We start from the raw sequence: 22,321 nt of genomic DNA on the forward strand, positions 1-22,321 counted from the left end.
AAGAAGAAGGCCATGTGGCAGGGCCCACCACGTGGCATCCGCCATCTTGTGCCTCATGGGGAGAAGGAGAGCACATGGCAGGGCCTGCCACGTGGCGCCCGCCATCTTGTGCCTCAGGGGAAACTTCTTCTCAGATACTAAAACGAGCAGTGGACTTTTGGGATGGGGCTGTACAACACGGAGAAGTAGGGGGACAGGAAAGGTCCCAAGCAGTCTGGCCAGGACTGCTCAGGCGGGGGTCTCAGGGATTCTGTGGGGAACCAGGGGGATGAAGGCACCCCTGTGGCTCTTGCTGGGCTGTTCCCTTTAGAATTCCTGGTTTGGGGCAGACGGGGGAGGTAAAAGGGTTAAGATGGGGAGGACTAGGGTCAAGTTTGCTCCTGTGTGGCTGTTCCTGCATTTCAGAAGATGCTCTGAAAGTATTTTTAATTTTCATGGCTAGGAAAGCAAACCTAGAAAGGGAGGAATCCCCTAGCCGCAACAGCTCACTATCTACTAGATTCCAAAACTCCAAAGTATGAATTTGGTCGGCCAAAACATTAGAAAAATGCAGGAACAACCACTGAACAAACTTTTTAACTTCTGTTTTTTGAAACGGAATCCCATTCCTAAAAAGGACATCCACAACTTGGTAGTAGAGTCCCTTATGCGAAACAAAAAGCCGAGTACCCATCGTGGCTGATGTTAAATCTGTTTCTTAAAACCACACTACTCAGGGAAAGAGCAAAAGGAAAAGAGAAATTCCTGCTGCTGGCCACCTGCTAAAAGGTGCTGTGCAGCAAAATACCAGCTACTGTAGTAGCGAAAATCCTCCAGAGAGGGGAAAAAGTTGACTCTCTTCTCAGAAACAGGCAGGGAAAGAGAGTACAAGAGAAAAACAGGCCAAGAAAGCTCCCCACTACACTGAGAGGGAGAACAAAGGAGGGAGAAAAGATACTCAACACTCCAAGGCTGGCAGCAGGAAAGGAAAAATCTGGAGTAGTATCCTTCTCGTGGAACTGACCACGTGGTGCCCCTGTGGCTACCAGTTCCTTCCCTAGGAGCGTTACCTACCAAAAAAGGGTTTGCTATCCTGGGGTAGTTTGCCGGCCATGAGACGGAGTCCAAAGGCCGCTGCAGAAGAAATCCAACAGGATGTCCTGCTGTCTCCTCCGTGGGGTCTGGTGATGTCCTCAGGCCCAATGTGGGCACCAAACTGCCACCGTGCCAACCCTGAAGCCCCCTGGATTCGCCTGCCCAGCAGAGGCACAGTCAGCAGTGGGGTACACTCCCCTGTTTCTCGTGGCAGATTCGGGGAGCGGCTAAGACAGAGCACTTTGCTGTCTGCCTTGTATGGAAGAGAGGTGGCGTCTGAGGAGGTAATGAGGGAGTCGACTCACAGCCGGGGGAAAAGTCTCAGGTTTAATGCAAGCTCCAGGAAGCTCTGAATTCCATGTTCTGGCGGCCAAAAGTGATCATGAGGCTTTCACAGTCACCTTAAGTACCAGGGCGGAGACAAGGGGGAAGGATGCCCACCACCCAATGGGCGAATTCGGGGAAGTGGAAGGCAGAAGGACAGACAGAAACATAAGCCAATGGGGCAAGGTTAAGGGAGGGACCCCTGGCCTTTGTCCACTCACTCAATGCCCAAGGTGGAAGATTTTGGGAGGATGGGATTAGGAGCTGAGTGATGGACAGGCACCAGGGAGGGGTGGCATTGGAGGAAGGGCAGGAAAGCTCAGGGTAGAACCATTGGGAGAAAATGTGGGGTTAAGGGGGCAAACCATTACAGAACTGTTACAAATATATAAAAACACAATACAACATCCAAGAGGTGAGTTGGTGCTGATACTCATCATCTCTCAGGTCAAAGCTTTCATCCACATGCACTAGAAGACATGAGAGAACTGCAAGGTGGAGGGTTTCAAGGAACAAACAATACATATTTTAACAGAGAAGAAAAGAAACACTTGTTGCCCCCCTGTTTCCTGGTTCTTAACTTACATGTTGCTTTTTTGCTTGGATTTTTTACGTTCCCTTACAGTGGAAATGTCCTTGGGGTAGGAATGTTCTCACTACATTTTGAATTAGTCTCTGGAGTAGCAGGATCCGGTCTTCTCACACTGCAAAGCAAACAAGAAATAAGCTCTTTCTTTAATATCTTGTAACAGATTACCTTCTTCCTCAAATCACAGCTCTTCTGAGATGCAGCTTTCCACTAACTGTAGAGATTTGTTTTAGTTTTAGGGATGAAAAAGGGAGTTTAAAAAAAACCCTGTGTGGATGGGTGCACATTGTAGATTGCTACCCACACATTACTAGGAATGACAGTGGGCTACTAAAGCTTCAGCAGGACAAGGAAGTGCTTCCCTTTGAAACATATCAGGCACATTACAGTTCTGGCTTCTGTAACCAGGAGCATGACATGCTATCATTCCATGCTTGAATTCTCATGTTTGTTGAGAGTGGGACACAAAAATGTGAAGGAGAGGAGCACAAGCTGGAGCACAGGGGTGCAGAAGAAGGGCAAAACAAGCCTGAAATGCCAAGGAGCAGTTCTGCTTGGATTACATCTGGGAAAGCAGGATAAGGACAAGGCCGGATTGTCTCTATTAAACTTGTCAGCCCTTTTCTTGTTGGCATAGGAGTTGAATTTCTCCATTTACTCCTTTTCTACAGGATACTTGGAAATCTTTCACTGGTGATGTGTAGAGAAGCATCTACCTCAGGAAGTGCCAAAGGGGTACCCAGGAAACCACAAACCTTCTTCAGGCTCATTTTTACCTCAAACTTTATGAATAAGCACAGCTTCATCCATTCTATGTCCTACAAGCCTGCTCATATCTGCTCTGGAAGCTACAGATTAACTATTCTCAGTCCTCTTCTTCCAAGATTCCATCTAATTCCATCTACTTCCTTTAGTTCAATCCCCTGCCATCCTCTCACATAGTAAAACTGTGGCTGTTTTTACAGCTTGCTCCTTCCTGGGCAGCCCTTCTCTCCAGCCCCCTGTGATTGTGCTGGGCAGAGCAATCCAGTCCTTGCACACACAGCTGCTCCACCTGCACCTCCTGGGCAGAGGACAGTGCCTCCCTGCCTGGGCCAGCACAGAGGGTTTGATTTTAATTCTGCTTGACCCAGTGTGATGCTGGTCACCTAGAGGATGAATGGTGCTTTAAAGATGAGAAAAACACTATAATTTAGGGAGTTTGCAATTTACCAAAAGACCTGTGAATTATGGGCTCAGAGCAGCTCCTAAGTAACAAAAGACTTGTGGTGACACAACCTAGAAAGGAAGGCTCTCAAACCTTATGTTCCTCACAGCAGAGAAAGGCTGCCAGCATTCCCATGCCATCTCCCTGCAATGGAGAACCCAAACAGACACCTGGCACTGATACAGATCACTGTTAAGCTCCACCACCTGATGTTGAATACAATTCCCAATCATTCTGATATCCAAAATACAGGAAAAACATCAAGGCTTTGCACTATCAATGTCTAATTAACATCACATTTCTTGCTGGCTGGCCATCAGCCACTATTACACCAGTATGACATTGACTTTTAAAATGGAGGTGTTTTATGGCACTGATTGCTTAACTGTCTTGTTCTAAAATTGCCTGGTCTCCAAAATCCATCCATTTTAAAGAGTTCCTAAGAGGCAAAAAGCACTGGATTAAGATTACTGTTCCGTTATCGGTCAGAGTGTTAATTTCCTTCCTGTGATATCAGGCTGCTTATCATCTTTGACAACATACCTAATTGCTGTTACAACCCCCACAGCTTTTTCATAGGTGCTGTCAAGATTATTTTAATTAAAATAATATCTATTCAGAGGTTAATGAAAATAGAGAGAAAGAAATCCAGCAGGAATTTGTCATTTGCCACACTTAATTCCCCAGGATTCATGGAGACTAAGTGGGACAAGGAAAACACTCCTGCATGGCTTTCACAAAGATATGGCTACATCTCACTCTGTCATGCAGATCCAGCACACTTTCCACAGAGAAACCATTAAAGTCCTTGTCACTTTCCCCAAAAACACCAATGACTGTGGGGCATGTAAAACCTCCTTCATTAAGTCAAATGCTACTTTGATAGCACCGTAGACATAACTTGGGGTCACCTACACTTTTTCAAAGATAAGATAATTTGGTATCAAAAATTCATTTATTTTTATACATTTTAAAACCAAATAAACAATACCACATGTGGGAATCCCATGCTTCCAACAATAAATGCACTAAGCACATAATGCATTTACTCAATACAACTTCTTTTTTTAAAGCAGACTAATCTCCACTTTAAATAAGTTCTGCATATAATTAGACAAATCAATATCTATTTCTCTTTTTGTTCCAGTTAGCAACCCTCACTTTGTGCTAAATTCTATCCCTGCAAACTGCTAATCTAACAAATTACAGGTTTTCAGTCAAACCAGCACATTTTATTCACTGCTTATGGTTACAGTCCACAGACTTTGGAGACTGTTTCAGTAAAGTTTCTGAAGTAATGCTCATGAGTGTAGAGTTCATTGACTCCTCTATTTTAAACACAATTTACAAACTGCTAGTGTATCTTTTTGTGTAGGTGACAGCAGGCGCAGCAGTCACCTTCTGCAGCTCAAAGCAATGCCTTTGGGGGAGGTTGGCCATAATTCCAGGCTCCCCTTCTAGCTCAGCCCCTTGTTTGCTCCGTGGTCTCATTTTCTGTCCCTGCTACAGCTTGCTTTTTAATCTGGAAAAATGGTCACCTCCCCAAGACACCTGTTCTCACTGAGGAGAAACTGCAAAGTCCACATCTCTGTACAGGCAGCAGAACTCACAGAGGTTGTTTTCCCACAGATTTCCATGGTGTTTATTAAAGTTTCTGTTCTCAGTTCCTTGCCATGTGCCATACTACACCCATTATGGCTCCCCTACTTCTTTCTCAAGCTCATTTCCAGATGACAGGCAGTTCCTGAAAAAACCAAGAGCAGCTAATTCCTCAATTTTCCCCTAGTAGGAAACCGATTTTGATACAACTTGTAGACACCCAGTACCTATGACAGGTTGGAATCTTTCAGATTTTCCTGGTTACACAGCTGCCAGGTGTGTCCCACTCCCTCCTGCAAAGTCTCCATCCCAGTGTCAGGGTACTGAGGCCAGCTGACAAAAACTTGTTCTCCATTCTGGAAAGCAGAATGCTGCAGCATAACACAGCACAGCTGGTGGAAAATTCTTATGGATTTACTGTTGTGTTACGTACTGCTCATGCAAAAAACCATACATTTGTTAAAAAAACTATGCATGAGTACCTAAAAAACCCTGGGAAACAAACTGGAAGGAATCCCTTATGAGGTCAATGTTGCTGCTCTTCATCAAGGGGAGACAGAAAACCTACTGCAAATAAGGAAAAATCTGTCTGCACAGGCAGTGTCAGAGAGATTTTCTTGGCCAAATCACTGCCTCACATTGCATCTGAACAAATCATTTTCCCCCCATCCTGCCTGCAAACATGTGTTGTTCTGTTAAAGGGAACTTCTCCTAACATAAAGTTGCCAAACATAAATCAGCCTTGAATAGGAATAATTAGAGTAAGTTAGAAGATTAAAACCATGGGAACAAACTGAAATATACAACAACTCCTCTGTAGCTGTGATTTTCTGCGGGGGAGGCAGAGGATTCTTGTTCTCACTCACACTCCATCGGGGCATTTGCTGGTAAAGGGGCAGCATTGTCACTCACTCTCAGATTTCCTCATGCCTTTTTTGTGACCATGATGACGCCTCAAAGCCTTTTCTATTAGCCTTTCCCATTATTAACCTTCTTTAGCTCACAACAGTTCATATGCTTTCTGCTGTAAGGATAAAGGGGCTCTTCACTCCTCACACACTGCAGAGATTCTGATTACTGGGAGGATATTTGAAATGCAATATTGTGAGGAGAGGTGTAATTATGTCTGCATTTGAATGGATCTATTCTAAGGGGCTTTGCAAAGGCAGACTGTCATGGCTGCTATAGGCCCTTGGGGTCAAGCAGTTCATCAGGAAATAATCAGGACCTGAAATGGTCTGGTTCTTTTTTGGATGCTTGGCAAACTCCACCACCTTCTCAGGAAACTGATATTAATTATTCTCACTGTAAGTGCTCAAACTGTTTAGTGAGCACTGGTATTGATACCAGTGTTCCTTAACACTCCTAATGGTACCACCAACATTCTTTTCTTTTCCTGGCTACTGGATGTGGTTGCATCCTGCATCACTTGTTTTGTGTATTTTAATTCTTCAATCATCATTATTATTGCTGCTATTTCCCCTTCAATTTCTCTCCTACTTTTTATCTCAAACCACAAACTTCAAACTTTTTTTCCCAGTTGCCTCCCCCATCCCACTGGTGGTGGGGAAAGAGGGCATGATTGGCTGTGTGGTGCTTATCTGCCTGCCAGGTTAAACCACCACAACCCAATGCAGATTAAACAGCATCCTCAATTGTTAAGATTAGGGTAAATGTCTTCCTCCTTATAGTCAAAACTAGCCCCCAAAAACTTAAAAGGGAGAGAAACAGAATAATCTTCCCTCTTTGGATTTAAGGTTTGGATTTCAGCCCTTTCCTGTTTATCTTTTCTCATTTTACTTTTTTCACATTCTCCCTTTGCCGTGCTCTCAGTCTCTGCTCAGCCTTTGCTCCGTGTTGCCCCCAGCAGTAACTGGGCAGTGCCTACAGCAAGGCACACACCAAAGCCCCCACACAATCACCACTCAAGTTTGTTCTTAATCTTCTGACTAGAAAACATTAACTTCCTTTCTCCTCTTCTGCCTCCTTCGTGGATTTATTCCAGCAATGCAATAATGTAAAATGTGTTGTACAAGCCGTAGGGGAAGTCAGAGGAAACCCAGTTTTTCATGTCCCAGACAGCCTAACCTAGGCCAAGAGCTCTGTGAGGAAGGCCAGGTTTCCACACACTCTTCCCACCCATAAAAGCACTGTGGCCCAAAACAAGAAGTTTAATCAGCATTTTGCCAAAATAGCCCAAAGTCAGCTTTTCTGAGAAATATGCCTTCAAAATTTTGTCTTGTTTCTGGCTGCAGCACTCAGCCAGGCTCTGTCATCCTAGGGAGATGTGCCTGGGGCAGAGCTAGTTTAGAAATCTGGCCTGAAGAGTGATCAACCAGTTTTTCACATAACCTTTTTTTAGAAATACTACAAGTCAACATATGCTTCAAGGGAGGGAAAGAGCCAAATTTGGGCTGAAAACATTAAGGTCCCTTGGGAGTGCAGGCTGCAGGCAGCATCAGTCAAGGACAGGCTGAGAAGAGAGCCAGTGATCCCAAGGACCATTCCTGTGGGATTTCCACAAGCTCAAACAGTCTCAGGCACCCAAAAATGGCCAAAGAAACACTACAGAAATCACACAGCCTCTGCCACAGCCAGCTTTGGAGCAGCAGTAACCACATCTAATAATGCAAGAATGCCAAAGCCACTGGAGTCCTTCCACAAAAAATGGGTACTCTCCAGATTCTAATGCTGTCCTCCACCACAGGACAAAATCAAGACTTTGCCTTCCAAAAAAAAAAGCAAGTTGAGTGGCTGGGTGGCTCATGTGCAGAAACATCTGGACTGGATGGGGAATAACATACAGAAAACAGCCAGCAAGAGTGTCAAAAGTTCAGAGAAGCAGGAACTGAACATCATCCTGTTTCAGCCCTATAGGCAAAGATATCACAAAAAATCAAGTCAAAAACTGCAAGCCTATTTTGCAGGAAAAATCATGAGTATTTAACTTTTTAGAGTGAATGATTTCCCATTACTTTCCCTGCTCCCTATAAATTATGATCTCTTACAAGTCAAGCACAGAGAATAAAGTACCAAACCCAGTAGATAGCCTCAGTCACCGGGCAGGAACGGGGAGGCCTCTGACAGTGGCAGCACATAAATATATACAATTTCAGGGAAACAACACTAAAAGTTTTTCACGCCTCTGTCTAGCAACATGGTCTCACCAAATGGAGTTGTCAAAGGTGGGATGCACATCTGCTATAGGAAAGGCAAAGACTGGTTTACACTGCATGAAATTGATAATACTGTATTAAATTTCAATCTGCACTGTTAGGACAAGCCATGTCTCAGTCTCCCACAAATTACTATAAAGGAAAAAAAATGCCTTTAAGCAGAGCCCCATTCTCAAACAGACCTATGCTTTGATATCCAGTAGCAAAACAAATAACTTTTTGGATCCTTACGATAACGAATCAGATTAATTTGTTACATTTTACTCCAAGATTACAAGACATCCTGATAAGTTGTATTTCATCTTTAATGAAGAAAAACATTTTAAAAACCTGTAAATTATATTTTTAAAAAACATTACAGGTAGAAAAAATAAATTATTCTATGATACTTGATGATGAAGCAAACTCTGCACCTTGTTCTTGATAAATTTCAACTAGTATGAAAGCTCTTAACAGTAATCACCACCAGAAGCAAGCCAGACATCTAAAAGGGGACATCAGCTGAGTTAAATTCTTCTGTGCATTACTATACACTAGGATTTTATATTAATATAATGTTAAAATACATTATATTAGATGAAAAGTCACGCAGGGAAAGCTTGAGTGCACCAGCTTTTCCTTGGATCATTATTGCCCAGTCCAAAATGCTGCCCTGCTTATATGTTCATACTCTTTTACTCTTTCTTTCTTTTTTTTTTTTTTTTTTTTTTTTTTTTGCAGGGTTCTATCTCACTGAGCAGACAGTACAGATGGCACCCCATGAACAGCATTTTATAACTTGTGTTTCTCAAACCCTGTGGTATTACCCACTGTTTTGCTCTTGGATTTTCTCATAGCACCTGTCATCACTACCCCATTTGAGCCCAGCACAAATCTGAAGTGACAGCATGATTCTCCTTGCCAATGCTTCTCTGCCACGAGAGGACACCAGCAACCAGACTATCATGACCTAATGCTGCACATTTTATTGCTTCCACCAAAGCTTATAGTTTGGTTTTGGAAAACCAATTTGCTTTTGGGAAGGTGGGAGGTTTGGATTCTAAAATCATTCTACAGAGGGGTTTCTTCCTTCCCCCACCCCCAATGTAATCTTTCCTCCAGAGCTGTGAGTAAAACACTGTTTCACTCACCATCACTATTGGCAGGCTTCAGCAGACACTCCCTCTCAGCACCATCCAAAACTAAACCTCCAGATATTTTTTACTGGAAAGACCAGTTCAGTTTCATAGACACACTTGGCCTCACCATCATAATTTTCTCTACTCCAGCTTCTCTGCCCATGCTGGACACCCTTCTTTAAATTTCCTGCTCACATTAACACATCCGTGGTCATTCTTAAATCATGACAGCAGTGGGAGTAATGTACCTCAAGATATCTACTTTGGGATGAGGCTGTGCTGCTCCTCAGCTTCCAAAGGCCAGCTGGGAAAATGCTTCATGGGCTAAAACTGTGTTGCTGGTACACACAGTTTTTTTGGAACCTGGCTGATGTGTTCTGAATTCTTGTAGCTCTGTGAGATATTTACTATGAGGCATCACCAGATTTCAGCCAACAAGCTTGAAGATGTGCTTCTCTTTGAAGATGTGCTTCCTTTAAAAATGTGTAGAAGTCCATTGCTTTGTAGCAAAGTGCTTGAACATGCTTTCAATGTTATGTCCATGGCACTAGAGCCTACACTTAAATGGGGTTTTTTGGATTTAGATTGACTATTCCAAGATGAGTCATAAATTTCAAGATGAGTTTGGTTGACAGCTACCAAACATGGTTGTTCCAGTCCTTTTATGCAAAGACATGAATTTTCCAGATGTTTACCTGAGAAAACAGGCCAGGTGCACAGCACAGGCACAGGGCTGTGCCTGGCACTGCTCTCATCTTCAAGGCTGTTCACTATGAAAACTCTCTCTGCATCATTCAGGACCCAATGAATAATTCAGCAGAGTTTCATTACTCCACCAGTGCTGTTTTGTTTACTAGAATATCTCCTGTGGTTCAGCACCCATCTGACTTTAGGCATAAAGCGTGTGGAAAATGTGGAATTCCCAAAGGCTGGGGGGAATCCTTTCTGTGATGCAGGAGTCCTACAAACTCACAGTAACTCTGATTTTCTGCTTGAGAGAGAAAGCCAACTGCCCTGAGAAACTCAGCATAAATTAATCCATACATACATCTTGTATCCTTTGCAGACTGTCAAAGTTCTCTTCTCTCACTGGCTTACTTGGAACTGAAAACAAAACATGCCAGAATTTGGGGAGGTCTTCCAAAGAGCAGGTCAGGATATTCTGTTCTACTTACACACTTAGGGTAAGGTCTATGAACTTCATTTCAAAATGCAAACAAAATAAGTATTGTTCTGTACCAAAAGGTTTCCCAATGTCCTTCTCACACAGGTATTACACTGGTAAGACACATGGCTTGTAACATGAAACACACCAGGATTTATCACAGAAATACTCTGTAAGGGTGAGGAAAAGTTCTCAAATACTTCCACCAGATCAGCTAGACAAGTGAAAATCTAAAATCTGTGGCTATTAGGCTTGATAGCAACACTTCTTTGCCCAGGATCTTACCTTTGACCTTTTCCATTAAAACAGTTTTCAGTAGTTCTCTATAAATGGTTAATGATAGGAGCTCCTGCAGAAAACTATATTATTACTGAACTAATCTGGATTAAAAATGGGAAGCATATATTGGCAACTTCATTTATATCAATAGCAATATGAATAGATTTATTCATATTTAAGATCATCAGCAAAACTGATAAAAATCCAGAAAGACAATTCTGATTTTCAGTCACTTCTCTTCAGAAAGAGAAAAAAAAATCTGTTTGAACTTGAGTAGCAAGTGCCATTTTATGTGAAAAGAAGCAAAAGTTACTCTGGCTCACTCATACCTCCTGGTAACCGAGTTATACCAGAGGCTTTCTGTGGCTCCTGTGCCCTCTAGCTTCTAGAAGATGTATTTACCAATCACTCCCTTAACTTGAGCAGGTTTATAGAGTTTTCATTTCTATGCAGTCACTAAAAACTTGCTAAAACAGAAAGTGACACCTTTCCCTCTCTTCCTCTCAGATATAACTTTAACCTGAGACTGAAATGAAGATATGGAAATATTAGTCTTGATTTTTGTTTACCTTACAGGCACTCCATACTTTTGTGGTGATATAAATAGGCTTTATAGGTACACATTATATTAATATCAATTTAGAGTCCTTTGTGAGGGCTGTAAAGGAGAGTCACAGAATTCACAGAACTCACAGGACTCACAGAATTACCAGGTTGGAAGAGACCTTAAAGATCATCAAGTCCAAGCCATGCCCTGACACCTCAACTAAACTATGTCACTAAGTGCCACATCAAGTCTTTTTTTAAACACATCCAGGGATGGTGACTCCACCACCTCCCCAGGCAGACCACTCCAGAACTTTATCTACCTTTCTGTAAAACACTTTTTCATAATATCCAATCTATATTTCCCTTGGCGCAGCTTGAGACTCACCAGATTCAGTTCACCAGAGAAATGCCAACCAAATTGGAAATAGCAAGGTTGAGAAAAAAGTGACTTGTGAGACATAAGGGATACCAAATCAGGTCATTATATGGTATACAGCAAAAATCACCTGATGCACAAGTGGCAGGCTGAAGGCTGTACTTTGTGACACCCAGGACACCCAGAAGGTTTTAGGTTGAACTTTTGATACAAGAGCAACACCTGGCTGGGGAGGGGAATTGGCCATAAGAAAAGATAATCCTGGTGTCCATAGCTAGAGAACCCACAAAAACCTGATGGAAAAAAACAGTTTTATTGGAGTTTAGGAGGCTGATGAAGCATGATCAGCTTCAAGCTGGCTGGCTGTGAGAGACAACCCAAGCTAATTTTATCCTGACATATCATCAAAAGCACCTGAACTAGAAAGGTTCTTCACCTGTCAGAGTACAGGTCTTTGTAAGAGTAGAGGCTTCACCTCCAATCCTACCTGTCACATCACTGCAGTGGCACCAGTGGCAGCCTATGAAGTACAGCTTCTGCAAATCTAACAACCAATAATAAATAAGCAATGAAACTTTTGTTTAGGAGAAAGTCACCAGAATAACAGAATAGGGACACAAATCCTATCAAAACCTTCAGTCACAAAGGCATTTCATTAAGTTAAATACTAAATGTGTGTGGTTTTAAAACACACAGTTACAAATCCAGTACTTTGCCACTGTGTATTAGGAAAAGGTGCAATAAAGACATTTTGTTTCTTCTGAGAACCAAAGCCATGAAGAAGCAAAGGGCATCTTCACATAATGCAAACAAACCTTTTGTCCACTGAAGTGTGCAACCTTACCAAGACTAAGCTTGAACTAGAGATAGCCAAAACATAAAGTTTATGAAAAAAATCTTTGAGTTCACTTTCAATGTACATAAAGTCCTTCAAATGTTTCTCATCTGCTTATCTGTAAGCCTTAAAAAAAAAAAAAAAAAAAAAAAAAAAAAAAAAACTATGGCACTTTTCATTTAAACTCTATATTTTCAGTATTTGAAGGTCAGAACCATTTCCTTTTTCTATGTAATTCTCTGCTTCTATTGCATTAAGAACAACAATCAATAATCAATATTAATTTTCATAACTAATTTAACTCTTAGAGTGTACCTTTAACTACAGAATGATAAAGAAGGACTGCATTAACTAAGAGTGAAATGTTCTGTGGAAAATGTACACACTCAAGAATGACCCTGGCAACATTGTCTTCTTCAGCCTGTCTAGCAGGACTGACATGCTAAAAAGTTCCCCTAAGCTACTAAGACTGTTCCATAAATAAAATTTGCCTGTCCACATGGAATTCACTGAACTACAAGGATTGTCATCCTTCTCCTGATGCACTTTCCTGGAACTCAGGAAACAGTAACAGGCCATTCCTACCCACTTCAAATAACAACTTTGATAAGGTACTATATAAAATCATGGTCATTTCATGAGCTAAAAATGGAATTATAAACTATTTATTCAACTATTTTAGGAACATATGCTAACTAGAATAATTGGCTCCTTCCACAACAAAAGACAGTGAAGACCTGTAACAGTCCTTCAAGCATGTCAGCAGAATAATGTGCAAATTAATGTGTCTGTTACACTATATTTGCACATTCAAAGTGTTTGCAAAGCTACGAAAAATACTATAAAGGCTCCAAATAGCCATGTGATTATGTTCCTTTAGTGTGGTAGGTGGATCCTGGCTAGACTCCAGCTACCCACCAAATTCACTCTGTCACTCTCCATCCTCAGCTGGACATGGGAGGGAAAATATAATGAAAGGTTCATGGGACAAGGTAAGAACAGGGAGAGGTCACCCAGCATTCACTGTCATGGGCAAAGCAGACTAAACTTGTGGAAATCAATTTAATTCATTACAATCACATCACAGTTAAATGATAATAAGTAAAACCAAGTCATACAAACACCTCCCCCCACATCTCTTTTTCCCAGGTGTAACTTTACTCCCAATTTCACTACCTTGTCCCTGCCCCCAGCAGTGCAGGGAGATGGGGAATGAGAGCTGTGCTCAGTTCATCACAGGCTGCTTCTGCAGCTCCTTTCTCCACCTGGGGAGGACTCCTCACACTCCTCCCCTGCTCCAGAGAGGGTCCCCTCCCACAGCAGAAAGTCCTCCACCAACTTTTCCAGCGTGAATCTTTCCCATGGCTGCACTTCACGAACTGCTCCAGCATTGATCCTGTTCCACAGAGTGCAGTCCTTCAGGAACAGGCTGCTCCAGCACAGGTCGCTCACGGGGTCACACATCCTTGCCAACAAACCTGCTCCAGCGTGAGCTCCTCTTTCCATGCCTCCAGAGTCCTGCCATGAGCCTGCTGTCTCCATCAGCCCTAGCAGAGGAGGAAGAGGAGGAGGAGGAGGAGGAGGAGGAGGAGGCACTCTCCATCACGCCCGGAGTCTGGGTCACACTGCTGGGGGAGGAGAGGAGCTAGTGACTGCAAACCTGGTGGTCCTGTCCCCCTTCTGTGCCCTGGGGGGATAGGTGGCCTCTCAGGGGGACACCCGGGAGCTCCCAGACAGTGCTGCCTCGGCACCTGCCGTTGGTAATCACACAAATTGTTCAGTGCTTAAAGCCCTCGAGCTCCACATTCAGACTGCAAGGCAATTCTTCGCTTTCGTGGAGGTGACACTAATAATTTAGCTGGGATCACAGCTCAGCCCCAGCCAAAAGAGTAATTGGTGAAAATAAGAGCTATGGTGAAGCCAAGAATAGAAAGAAAAGATAAATGTTGCAATGATTCTGATTACTCCATTGAATCAGAAATCTCACAGAGATTGGAAAGTTCACAGAGAAATTGTGACAATGTGAACTTGTAATTTGGTGTAATTTGGAAATGGGAATTATTTCCTTTCTGCGGAAAAAAAAAAAAAAAAAAAAAAGGAGGATGACTCCTTGGACATTTGCTACAGAAAATAAGAATTTTAGAAGGCATGAGGCACATCCAAAGTGAAGAATAGTAAAGAGACAGAAAAGGTGTGCAGCATGCAGAGCCCTTTAAGCTGCCAGGGCAGCCTTCAGCTGACTGCCAGAGGCAGTGATTGCGACCAGTTTGGAACCAAGCTGCTAGTGCTCAACCTGGGTGAAGCTAGGCTTGAAGCACCCAGTTTATCTCTAATAAGTATTCACCTGTCCTGAGACAGTTCAGTCTAGAAAAACACACAGATCCGAACTCTCCAGCATGTTTTAAACTCTTCACCTCTTAGAGATGTTCAATCTGCTAATTAGACATGACAATGCTGGATTAAATAACCAATACCAAAATTTACTACTGCCTGATACAAGTTGCTTTTGGCAGTGTTCAGTGTCAGAAGCAATAACATTAGCTCTGCTCCTTTCTCACATTGCAGATAATGGAAGCTTTCAGGAAGATGAATTAAATTTCACTAACAGAAGGAGGAAAAAAAATTGCCACAGTAGAAGTCCACCTGGGTTATTTCAAAATGATGCTCTATCAGTGTGGGCATCAATGTCCTGGTGAATGATCCTGAATCAAAAACTGAGTCAACTCTAGGAGCAGATCACCACCTGTCCCCTTTCTTTCTCAGAAATTTCTTCTGTTTTCGCCTTCGCTTGCGAAGTACTCTCCCAAAACTTCATTTGCACTCAGATTAAAAAAAAAACTTAAAGTAAACATATACACACATCTAAAAATATCTGAACCAAACTACAGTCAGGCTGATACTGCCTCATAAACAACATAGACACTCATGCATGAATACTGAATGCTAAGTAACTTGGGTTTGGTGCCGCTCACATATACTGCACCAGTGTTATACTTCCCACCAGCTGCAAGTATTCTTAGAATGGAAATGTATTAAAATAAAAAAAAAAAAAGTACAATACAAACCACACGTTTTCTTTTTAAATGCTAACTCCAAAATAGATTTTCTTCTGGAGTAGAAGTTTGGGGTTTATTTGAGAGCTGACAAGTTTGGGTAATATTAGCCAGAGCATTACCTTTTGAAAATGGAAGCAATTTCTTCCACCTGTTCACAGTCAGTCAAAGCCATTGACAACCTCCCAGCAGCTCTGCAATTCCTCCTACCATGTTTACTGCCTTAAAACTACAAAATTTTTACTTAAAATATTACTGCTTACCACTCTACTTTTCTCTAGTTTCAATAACAATCTGTTTATTCTAAAGCTCTGAGCATCTCAGTTTTGTGGTGAAGGGCTTCTATCCCTTCACATCATGGAAATGTTTTTTTGTATTCCCCCTTGCTTCCATAGTGCTTAACCCTCTTTCCTTTACAGGGATATGTACTGCTAAGTGTATTGCAATGATGTGCAGACAGACATCCTAAGGAGAAATGAGACAGAAGATACAACAGAAATAGATCTTGAGGTAGGAAAGTAGCTAGTTCTTCCTAAGGAAAAAGAAAACAATAATCAGCACAAAAACCATATATCAAAAGTTTCACCCAAATTTCCTATACCCAGGACAAGGTAAAAGCCAGCACGAAGGCTTGAATGTTTTATGTGTCAGGTTTATGCTGTGGTATGCAATGTTGGTCAGAGGAAATCCCCTGCATAACTTTGTTAAACTCAAAAGACAGACTAATAGTTTTTAGATTACTGACATTCAGTTATGCAGAGCCTCAGGTGTCTCTCAGCAGAGAATGGCTGTAAATGGGAAAAAATAAACCACCTGACCATTTAGACTTTAAAGCCAGAAGGGGTCTATGGGCATTGCCTGTCTTCTTACTGAATATGAATCACTAAAATACATGTATTCACCCCAGTAATTGTACTTAGCATTCTGTCTTGGAGAAGATTAAACTGCTGAGTGCTGTATTAGGAAATAAAAGAAACAAGCTGCCACCTTTGCCCAAAGGGTCTACAGTGGCAGGGAAAGGTGTTACTGAGGTTGCCAGGAAATCCCAGCATATAACCCCCACTTTGTGTAAAAGAAAAATGGGGAAAAATACCTGAAACATAGCAACAAACACTTACAGGCTCCAAAACTTAGCAGTTTGGTCTATTCCAAGCAGATCCTTGCACAACAGTGCGGTGGCTCATCTCCTGCAAGGCCTACTTTGTACACTGACTTACCAGGGCCGGTGCTCCCTGAGGAGTGAACACTCAGTCAGGAACGAGCATGGACTGGAAGTCACTGGGTGGCCTCACTGTCCACACCAGGCTGGCCAAGCTCCTCTTTGTGACACCTGCAGCAGAGACACACAGAGACAGCCGGAGAACCTTCACCCCTGCTTTGCACAGCAAGGTGGAGGCTCCCTCACTGGAGCTAATCCAGAGCCCTCTGGATGCAATCCTGTGCTGTGTGCTGTAGGATGACCCTGCTGGAGCAGGGAGGTGGGACCACATGATGCCTGTGGCCTCTTCCCTCACCCATTCTGGGATTCATCTGAATTGATGAAGCAGATTTTAGGGTCAGGCTGTAAAGCACAAAGCAAATCTAAACAAATATCTGACTCAGCTACTAAACTGAAACAGCAGCAGCTTTGAGAAGGAAGTTGGCAGCACCAGTTAGAAGTCCATGGAATGGATCCAGCTACCCTCTTATCCACTCACTCTAATTATTTATCCCTGATCCCTAAATAGACTCTGTCTCAGGATTGCTTCAAAGAAATGTACATTTCTGTAGCTTCTCTTTTTCCTCCTAATTTAATTTTTTGACTTTACACAAAAAGCTACAGTGGATGTCAGGCCATTTCATCTGACCTAGAGCCTGTATAAAAAGATATAGTTTTAAACTACACAATGAAATTTGTCCCCATGTTTTTACTAGATGTACCTGTGTCTTCATCTTATTTTTCTAGCAGAAGTCTCACTAAGTGGCTTGTTTTGGGTTATTTGTTTTTGGGTTTTTTTTTTAATATATATAAAAAGCAGCTATTCTTTCTGTTCTGAACTTTTGACTCAAACCCTAGTATTTATAGATAATAAGGCTGGAGCAGATCAATGGACTAGCTGATCTGCAATGATGTTGGCTTGGGGCCATGTCTCCAGAAGCATGTCCAAATGAAAAATCAGTTTCTCAATCCAAGTGTATCTAAAATACTTTTTTTAATTTTGCGTAAATTCACAAATAATACAATACTAAAGTGATTTCTTTTTCTTTTTAAACATTCTGTACAATCAGGATAGTTAAGTGTTTTACATCAAGGCACAGCACACTGTATGATACACACATGCCTTGCCAGGCAGCAGTTTAGTATAATCCCCGAGATTTGGCAGTTGGGCCAGGATAAGTAGCATGGATCACATAAGCTGGAAGATAAATAAATAATAGATGCCGTCACATTTTATTTGAAATAGAGTTGCATATAAAAAGAATATACAATAATTTAACTTTAATAACTAGACTCTCTTTTACTATACATAACAGAAGTGTTTTCACTTGTATTAAATAAAACATTTTCAATAGTAGAATGAAAAATTAATATTTTTTGTGGTCTTGGTTTATGAAGAAGAGTTGCTTCCATTAGAAATAAAAGTTGAGTCTTCAGTTTCATTGAAATCTGTAAGAAAGAACACCAGAGTTACTGATACATTGATAATGAAATGTTGGTGGTAAAACAAGCTAACAATTCCAACCAAATTGTTGTGTTTAGTTAATGCACTGTGAAGGTGCTTACCCAATCAGAACATCTCCAAAAGCCCTTGCACACAGCTTTGTTCTATTTGTAACATCTTTTTTCTTTTTACACTCTTACTCCCCCTGTCTTCTCAGAGGTGACCACTGCAGGTCTGTTATTCCCCCCACACAACTAAAACGTTGGTGATGCCCCAGATTCTGTTTGGTGCTGTGCATTTACCATGTTCACATCCCCACTCAGCCTCTCATATCTGGACGCTTCTTCTTCGCCTGCCGAAGGCCTTGGAGCCCACATTGGTGGGGACAAAGTTGTTCTTGCCCACTGCCCCTGACCTGCTCAAGAAGTCTGCCAGGCGGTGGGTCACACAGGTGGCTGTGTTGCAGGCCCTCTTCTGTGCTGTTACACTGCTTTTCAGGAGGAAAAGGAAGAGTTAGTTCCTGCAGCACGAACCCTGCACACATCAAGACATCTCTATGACCAGCAAAGGCTCTGCTGCAGGATTAAAAGTAGGCTGGCTGTGCACCTTCTGTGCATGGCTTATAACTGCTAAAAGAAGCCTCTTTATGGTTTTCTCAATGTCAGGCTCACTTCATAAAAGCAGCTGGACTGAAGACTAAATCCAGGCCAGATTTTCAGTCACACCTGGGCGACTGCCTGCCTCCAGCCAGGCATTAGGGCCATAGAAAGGAGCTGAGGAGGTTCAGTTTTGGAGAATTTAAACAATCCCCTCTTCCTCGAAAAACTCATTTGTATTTTGCTTGAGGTCTTCCTGAAAGGCAGTAGCCAACACAGATTTTTCACTTCTCACTCCAACACCTGTACTCCCTAACAGCCAGAAAACACACAGAATTGCAGCATCACTGATCACTACAGGAGCTCTGTCAGTGACTCTGACCAGCTGCCTTCAGAGCTGAACCAAAGACACTGCTTCCAGGTGCTTAGTGGGAATGGGAGGACCTCTCTTTCCTCCAGCTAAACCTTTATCTACTACAGAACTTCTCCATGGGGCAGTTCAGACTTGTACAGTATTAATTTTCTGCTCACAATTCAGCCTACAGCTGTGTTGTGCTAGATGGGGAGCTTCAAGGAAAATGCATTCACACAATCCTTGCTTGAAGAATTGTCTACTAAAGCAATAAGTTTTTCTTGCAGCAGGAGGGATTTTTCTCAGCTAAGCATCACAAGGCAGTTTATTAATTTTAATAATGAAGAGTTGTTTTTATAATCAATGCCAAATTTTTGAAAGAGGCCTCTAATTACAAGATAGATGCAGTGCTGCAACAGAACTGTAAAGAAATCTGGGTTTGACCCCTAATGCAAGACAACCTAAGGCAGGTGAATTGTAAATCAACAGAAATATTTTAAAGGTACATAAGTTTTAAATATAGTGCAAAGACCTACTGTAAAATAAGAAAAGAAAAAGACCACAAAATTCTTACCTGGACTTGTTCAGTACCCAATTTTAAACAGGATTACATTTCTAGTTTGTTAGAATGAATATGTATGAGCCTCGCTGTTTTCTTTGCTTCTCAGGGTCCCTACCAACAGGACTGCATGCATGCCTGATTACGGCAGTACATATCAATTTATATTTAGAACTTTGACTTGTAAGTTCTCTTTGAACTTTTCTAGAAGTTACTAGCATTGCTTCTCTTGAACATTAAGACAGGTTGCAAAATGTTTCTAACCTCTTCTAGAAATTTCACATTCTAAAACAAAATGTTAAACCAAGCAGATTTAACCCTTATAGAAAAATAGGTTTATTGAACGAGTTCATGGGAAAGCACAAAAGAAAGAATCTACTTGTACATTTAGCAGCCAGAAATTTACAACCTTTTTTAGATTTTTTTTTAATCAACGTCTAAGAAAATAATTTGGAATGTCAAGGCAATGCTGATCATTTTTATTTATTTTTTTCCCCTAGTTTGGTATGCATGTTATATTCTTGGTCTTCCTAACATTAGGTCCATCTCAAACATTCTCTGTCGAAACAGAATCAAAAGAAGACAGCAAAGTTAGCAATCAAAGTTATATTCACATGCATCAGGTTAAAAAGGGGAAAGGGGGAGAAATAAGCATGTCTAGTTGTTTCCTAGGGGTTCCCCAAAGTTTGCATAGCGTTCATGTTCCAGGTCACTCAGCACACTCCGCTTCTTGCCAGGAGTTCCAGCCCCGACGTCAGTGCGAGGGTAAGTTTGCAATTTGTGCAATTCTTGAGACAGTTTGCCCAGCACACAAGTACTCAAACTGGCACAGCGTTTGGAAATGGGTTTATCCAGGCTGCAGGGGGGAAAAAAATAAAAACATGCCCAAAGGAAGAGTAACCTCAAGCATGCACATTCATGCATTTCTTCCCTGCATAAAAGATCTACTGTTAGGAAACTTAAATTCTTTCAAAATAAATCCAAACCCTCCACATCACATTCCATGCAAGGCAAGTCCATACCGAAGCAGTCAGAAGGAAAACACCATTTGTTAATGAATCCAATTTTGTTGACAAGCAAGTCCATTAGCCTTTTTGGATGCTCATACAGTCAGAGGTCAGGAAGTTAACTTCCCCCATATCCCACATGCTGTTCAGTGTGTCATCCATCCCCATGCATTGCAATGCAAATCCTATTAGGATAATGCAAATGCTCTTGCATGCCTTTGGTCCCAGGAGAGTGGTACTGCGTGCATCAGGAGGAAGACATCCCTCCTGCCAGGGACTTTCCATGCCTTAATAAAGCATGCACTTGTACGACAGAGAATCCAAGAGTGACTGAGAAATCCCCTAACACTCCCACTGGGAAAACGTACCTTTTGCTGCTATATTTTAATACAACCTACTCATTCAAGCTCAAATCGCCCTCCACTTTCAGAAGTAAGAGACAGATAGAGGCAGGTTAGCTAGGTGGAAGCCATTCCCTTGACACCAACACTAGGATGTCTCTGCAATATCATCTTTTACCATACCAGTTAGCCATAACCCCAAGAAAACAAAAAGATCTTCACCTGCAGAGGGTCCACCCAAATGGCTTTTGCTTAACATCAAACATATAACACTCCCACATTGCTTTTCTGCGGCCCAGGACTGCAGTCCTTACCTGTTCCCCTCGGAGGCTTGCTCCATCTCTTCTGCTGTCATCTGTATAAACTCTTTCACCAGCGCATTTAATAACCTCCGAGCTTCGTACTCACTGAGAGTCACTCGATCCGTTATGGACTCCAAGCCAGGTCTAGGCAGAGGCAAGGGAAACAGGGTGAGTAAAGCCCAGACTGCTGCGGAGACAGGGGTTTGGCAGGCTGTGTGTTATTGACAGTGCCTTTCAGGGTGTGAATGTGCAAAGCCCGATGTGCTCTCATCACACGCAGCGTTGGGCGGTTTAAAGATGGAATCAAAACACCCCAGCACAAAAAGCAGCCACGTTTCTCCTTCACCATAGTCTGTTTCCCTCCTGGACCTCTCAAGAATATTAAGTATTTTCATACCATTCAGACAGAGCATTCAGCAACAGGACCAGCTTCTTACCTGACTGGGGCTGCCTGGAAGCTGTCCATCTGGCACACAACCAAGGCATAAACAGCAAGGAAAGATGAAATCTTCAGCATAACCATGATTTCCTCTCTACAACAAAGAGGTACATCAAGCAATGGCTGTTTTCCAACACTCTCAATCCTGCAAGTTCCACTAAAGAAGTCATTGCTTCCTAGCCACAAGTAGCACAAATATGAACCACTTTATATTTTAAATTCACCTTTTTGTTTATTGTGATTATTGCTACTGTGCTTTAGTTTTCTCAAAATTTTATTATAACTTGGCCCTATTACAGGGCAGAAAAACGTGGCTGCAGCTACTTGCATTCAACTTAAAGCAGTTTTCCTCAAACTGGCAGAAAATATGTTCCTCTGACTACTGCACACAGAGTCACAGACTGTGTGTCCGACATGGACAGATACAAATCACAAGGAAAGACGATAAGTGTTTAACATTTTTGAGAACAAAGTGCCCTTGTTAGCACTTTACCTGAAGCTGCTTGCTTTTTGCCAGCCAGCACACTAACACCCCAGTTCAGATTACACTAAGAATTAATTAGCTTAATGTCAATAAACACTTCTACTCTGAAACCAGAGAAGAGGATAAGTTAAAAATCAGTCATAAACACAAAAGCTGTAAAAATATCTAATATTGAAGATACGAGATACACCTCTCTCACAACATCAGTGTCTTAGACTCCAAGGAGCACCTCACAACCACTACATCATCCTCATT

General features: G+C 42.0%; 1 protein-coding gene and 1 long non-coding RNA gene across 4 annotated transcripts; both read right to left on the reverse strand.

Moving 5' to 3' along the window:
- Window positions 1-1,755: 1,755 nt before the first annotated feature.
- On the reverse strand, window positions 1,756-6,242 carry LOC137476674 (uncharacterized). Its single transcript, XR_011000520.1, has 3 exons — window positions 5,021-6,242; window positions 4,805-4,938; window positions 1,756-2,102 (listed from the first exon to the last, which is right to left on the reverse strand). It is a non-coding gene; the product is annotated as an uncharacterized lncRNA (long non-coding RNA).
- An 11,275-nt stretch (window positions 6,243-17,517) lies between these two features.
- On the reverse strand, window positions 17,518-21,818 carry LOC137476084 (calcitonin gene-related peptide). 3 transcript variants are annotated; one of them, XM_068194115.1, is made up of 4 exons: window positions 21,581-21,818; window positions 21,156-21,287; window positions 18,289-18,473; window positions 17,518-17,991 (listed from the first exon to the last, which is right to left on the reverse strand). In XM_068194115.1, the coding sequence occupies exons 1-3, from the start codon at window positions 21,664-21,666 to the stop codon at window positions 18,314-18,316; spliced, it is 378 nt and encodes a 125-aa protein (XP_068050216.1). In that variant the 5' UTR covers window positions 21,667-21,818; the 3' UTR covers window positions 17,518-17,991; window positions 18,289-18,313. The 3 variants fall into 3 exon arrangements, with proteins under 3 accessions (XP_068050216.1, XP_068050215.1, XP_068050214.1); XM_068194114.1 differs by having other exon boundaries at window positions 18,289-18,476; XM_068194113.1 differs by lacking the exons at window positions 17,518-17,991; window positions 18,289-18,473 and adding an exon at window positions 19,806-20,349 and having other exon boundaries at window positions 21,581-21,736.
- Between the last annotated feature and the right edge of the window lie 503 nt (window positions 21,819-22,321).

This window comes from Anomalospiza imberbis, chromosome 6 (assembly GCF_031753505.1).
Source record: "Anomalospiza imberbis isolate Cuckoo-Finch-1a 21T00152 chromosome 6, ASM3175350v1, whole genome shotgun sequence".
Taxonomy (NCBI): Eukaryota; Metazoa; Chordata; class Aves; order Passeriformes; family Viduidae; genus Anomalospiza; species Anomalospiza imberbis.

Coding starts and splice junctions, on each gene's coding strand:
- LOC137476084 (XM_068194113.1), bottom strand. CDS start 21,666: ATGGTTATGCTGAAGATTTCATCTTTCCTTGCTGTTTATGCCTTGGTT. Junction 21,288..21,580: donor TTCCAGGCAGCCCCAGTCAG/GTAAGAAGCTGG, acceptor GCCTCTGCCTAG/ACCTGGCTTGGAGTCCATAA. Junction 20,350..21,155: donor CAAGCCTCCGAGGGGAACAG/GTAAGGACTGCA, acceptor TCCCCCCTGCAG/CCTGGATAAACCCATTTCCA.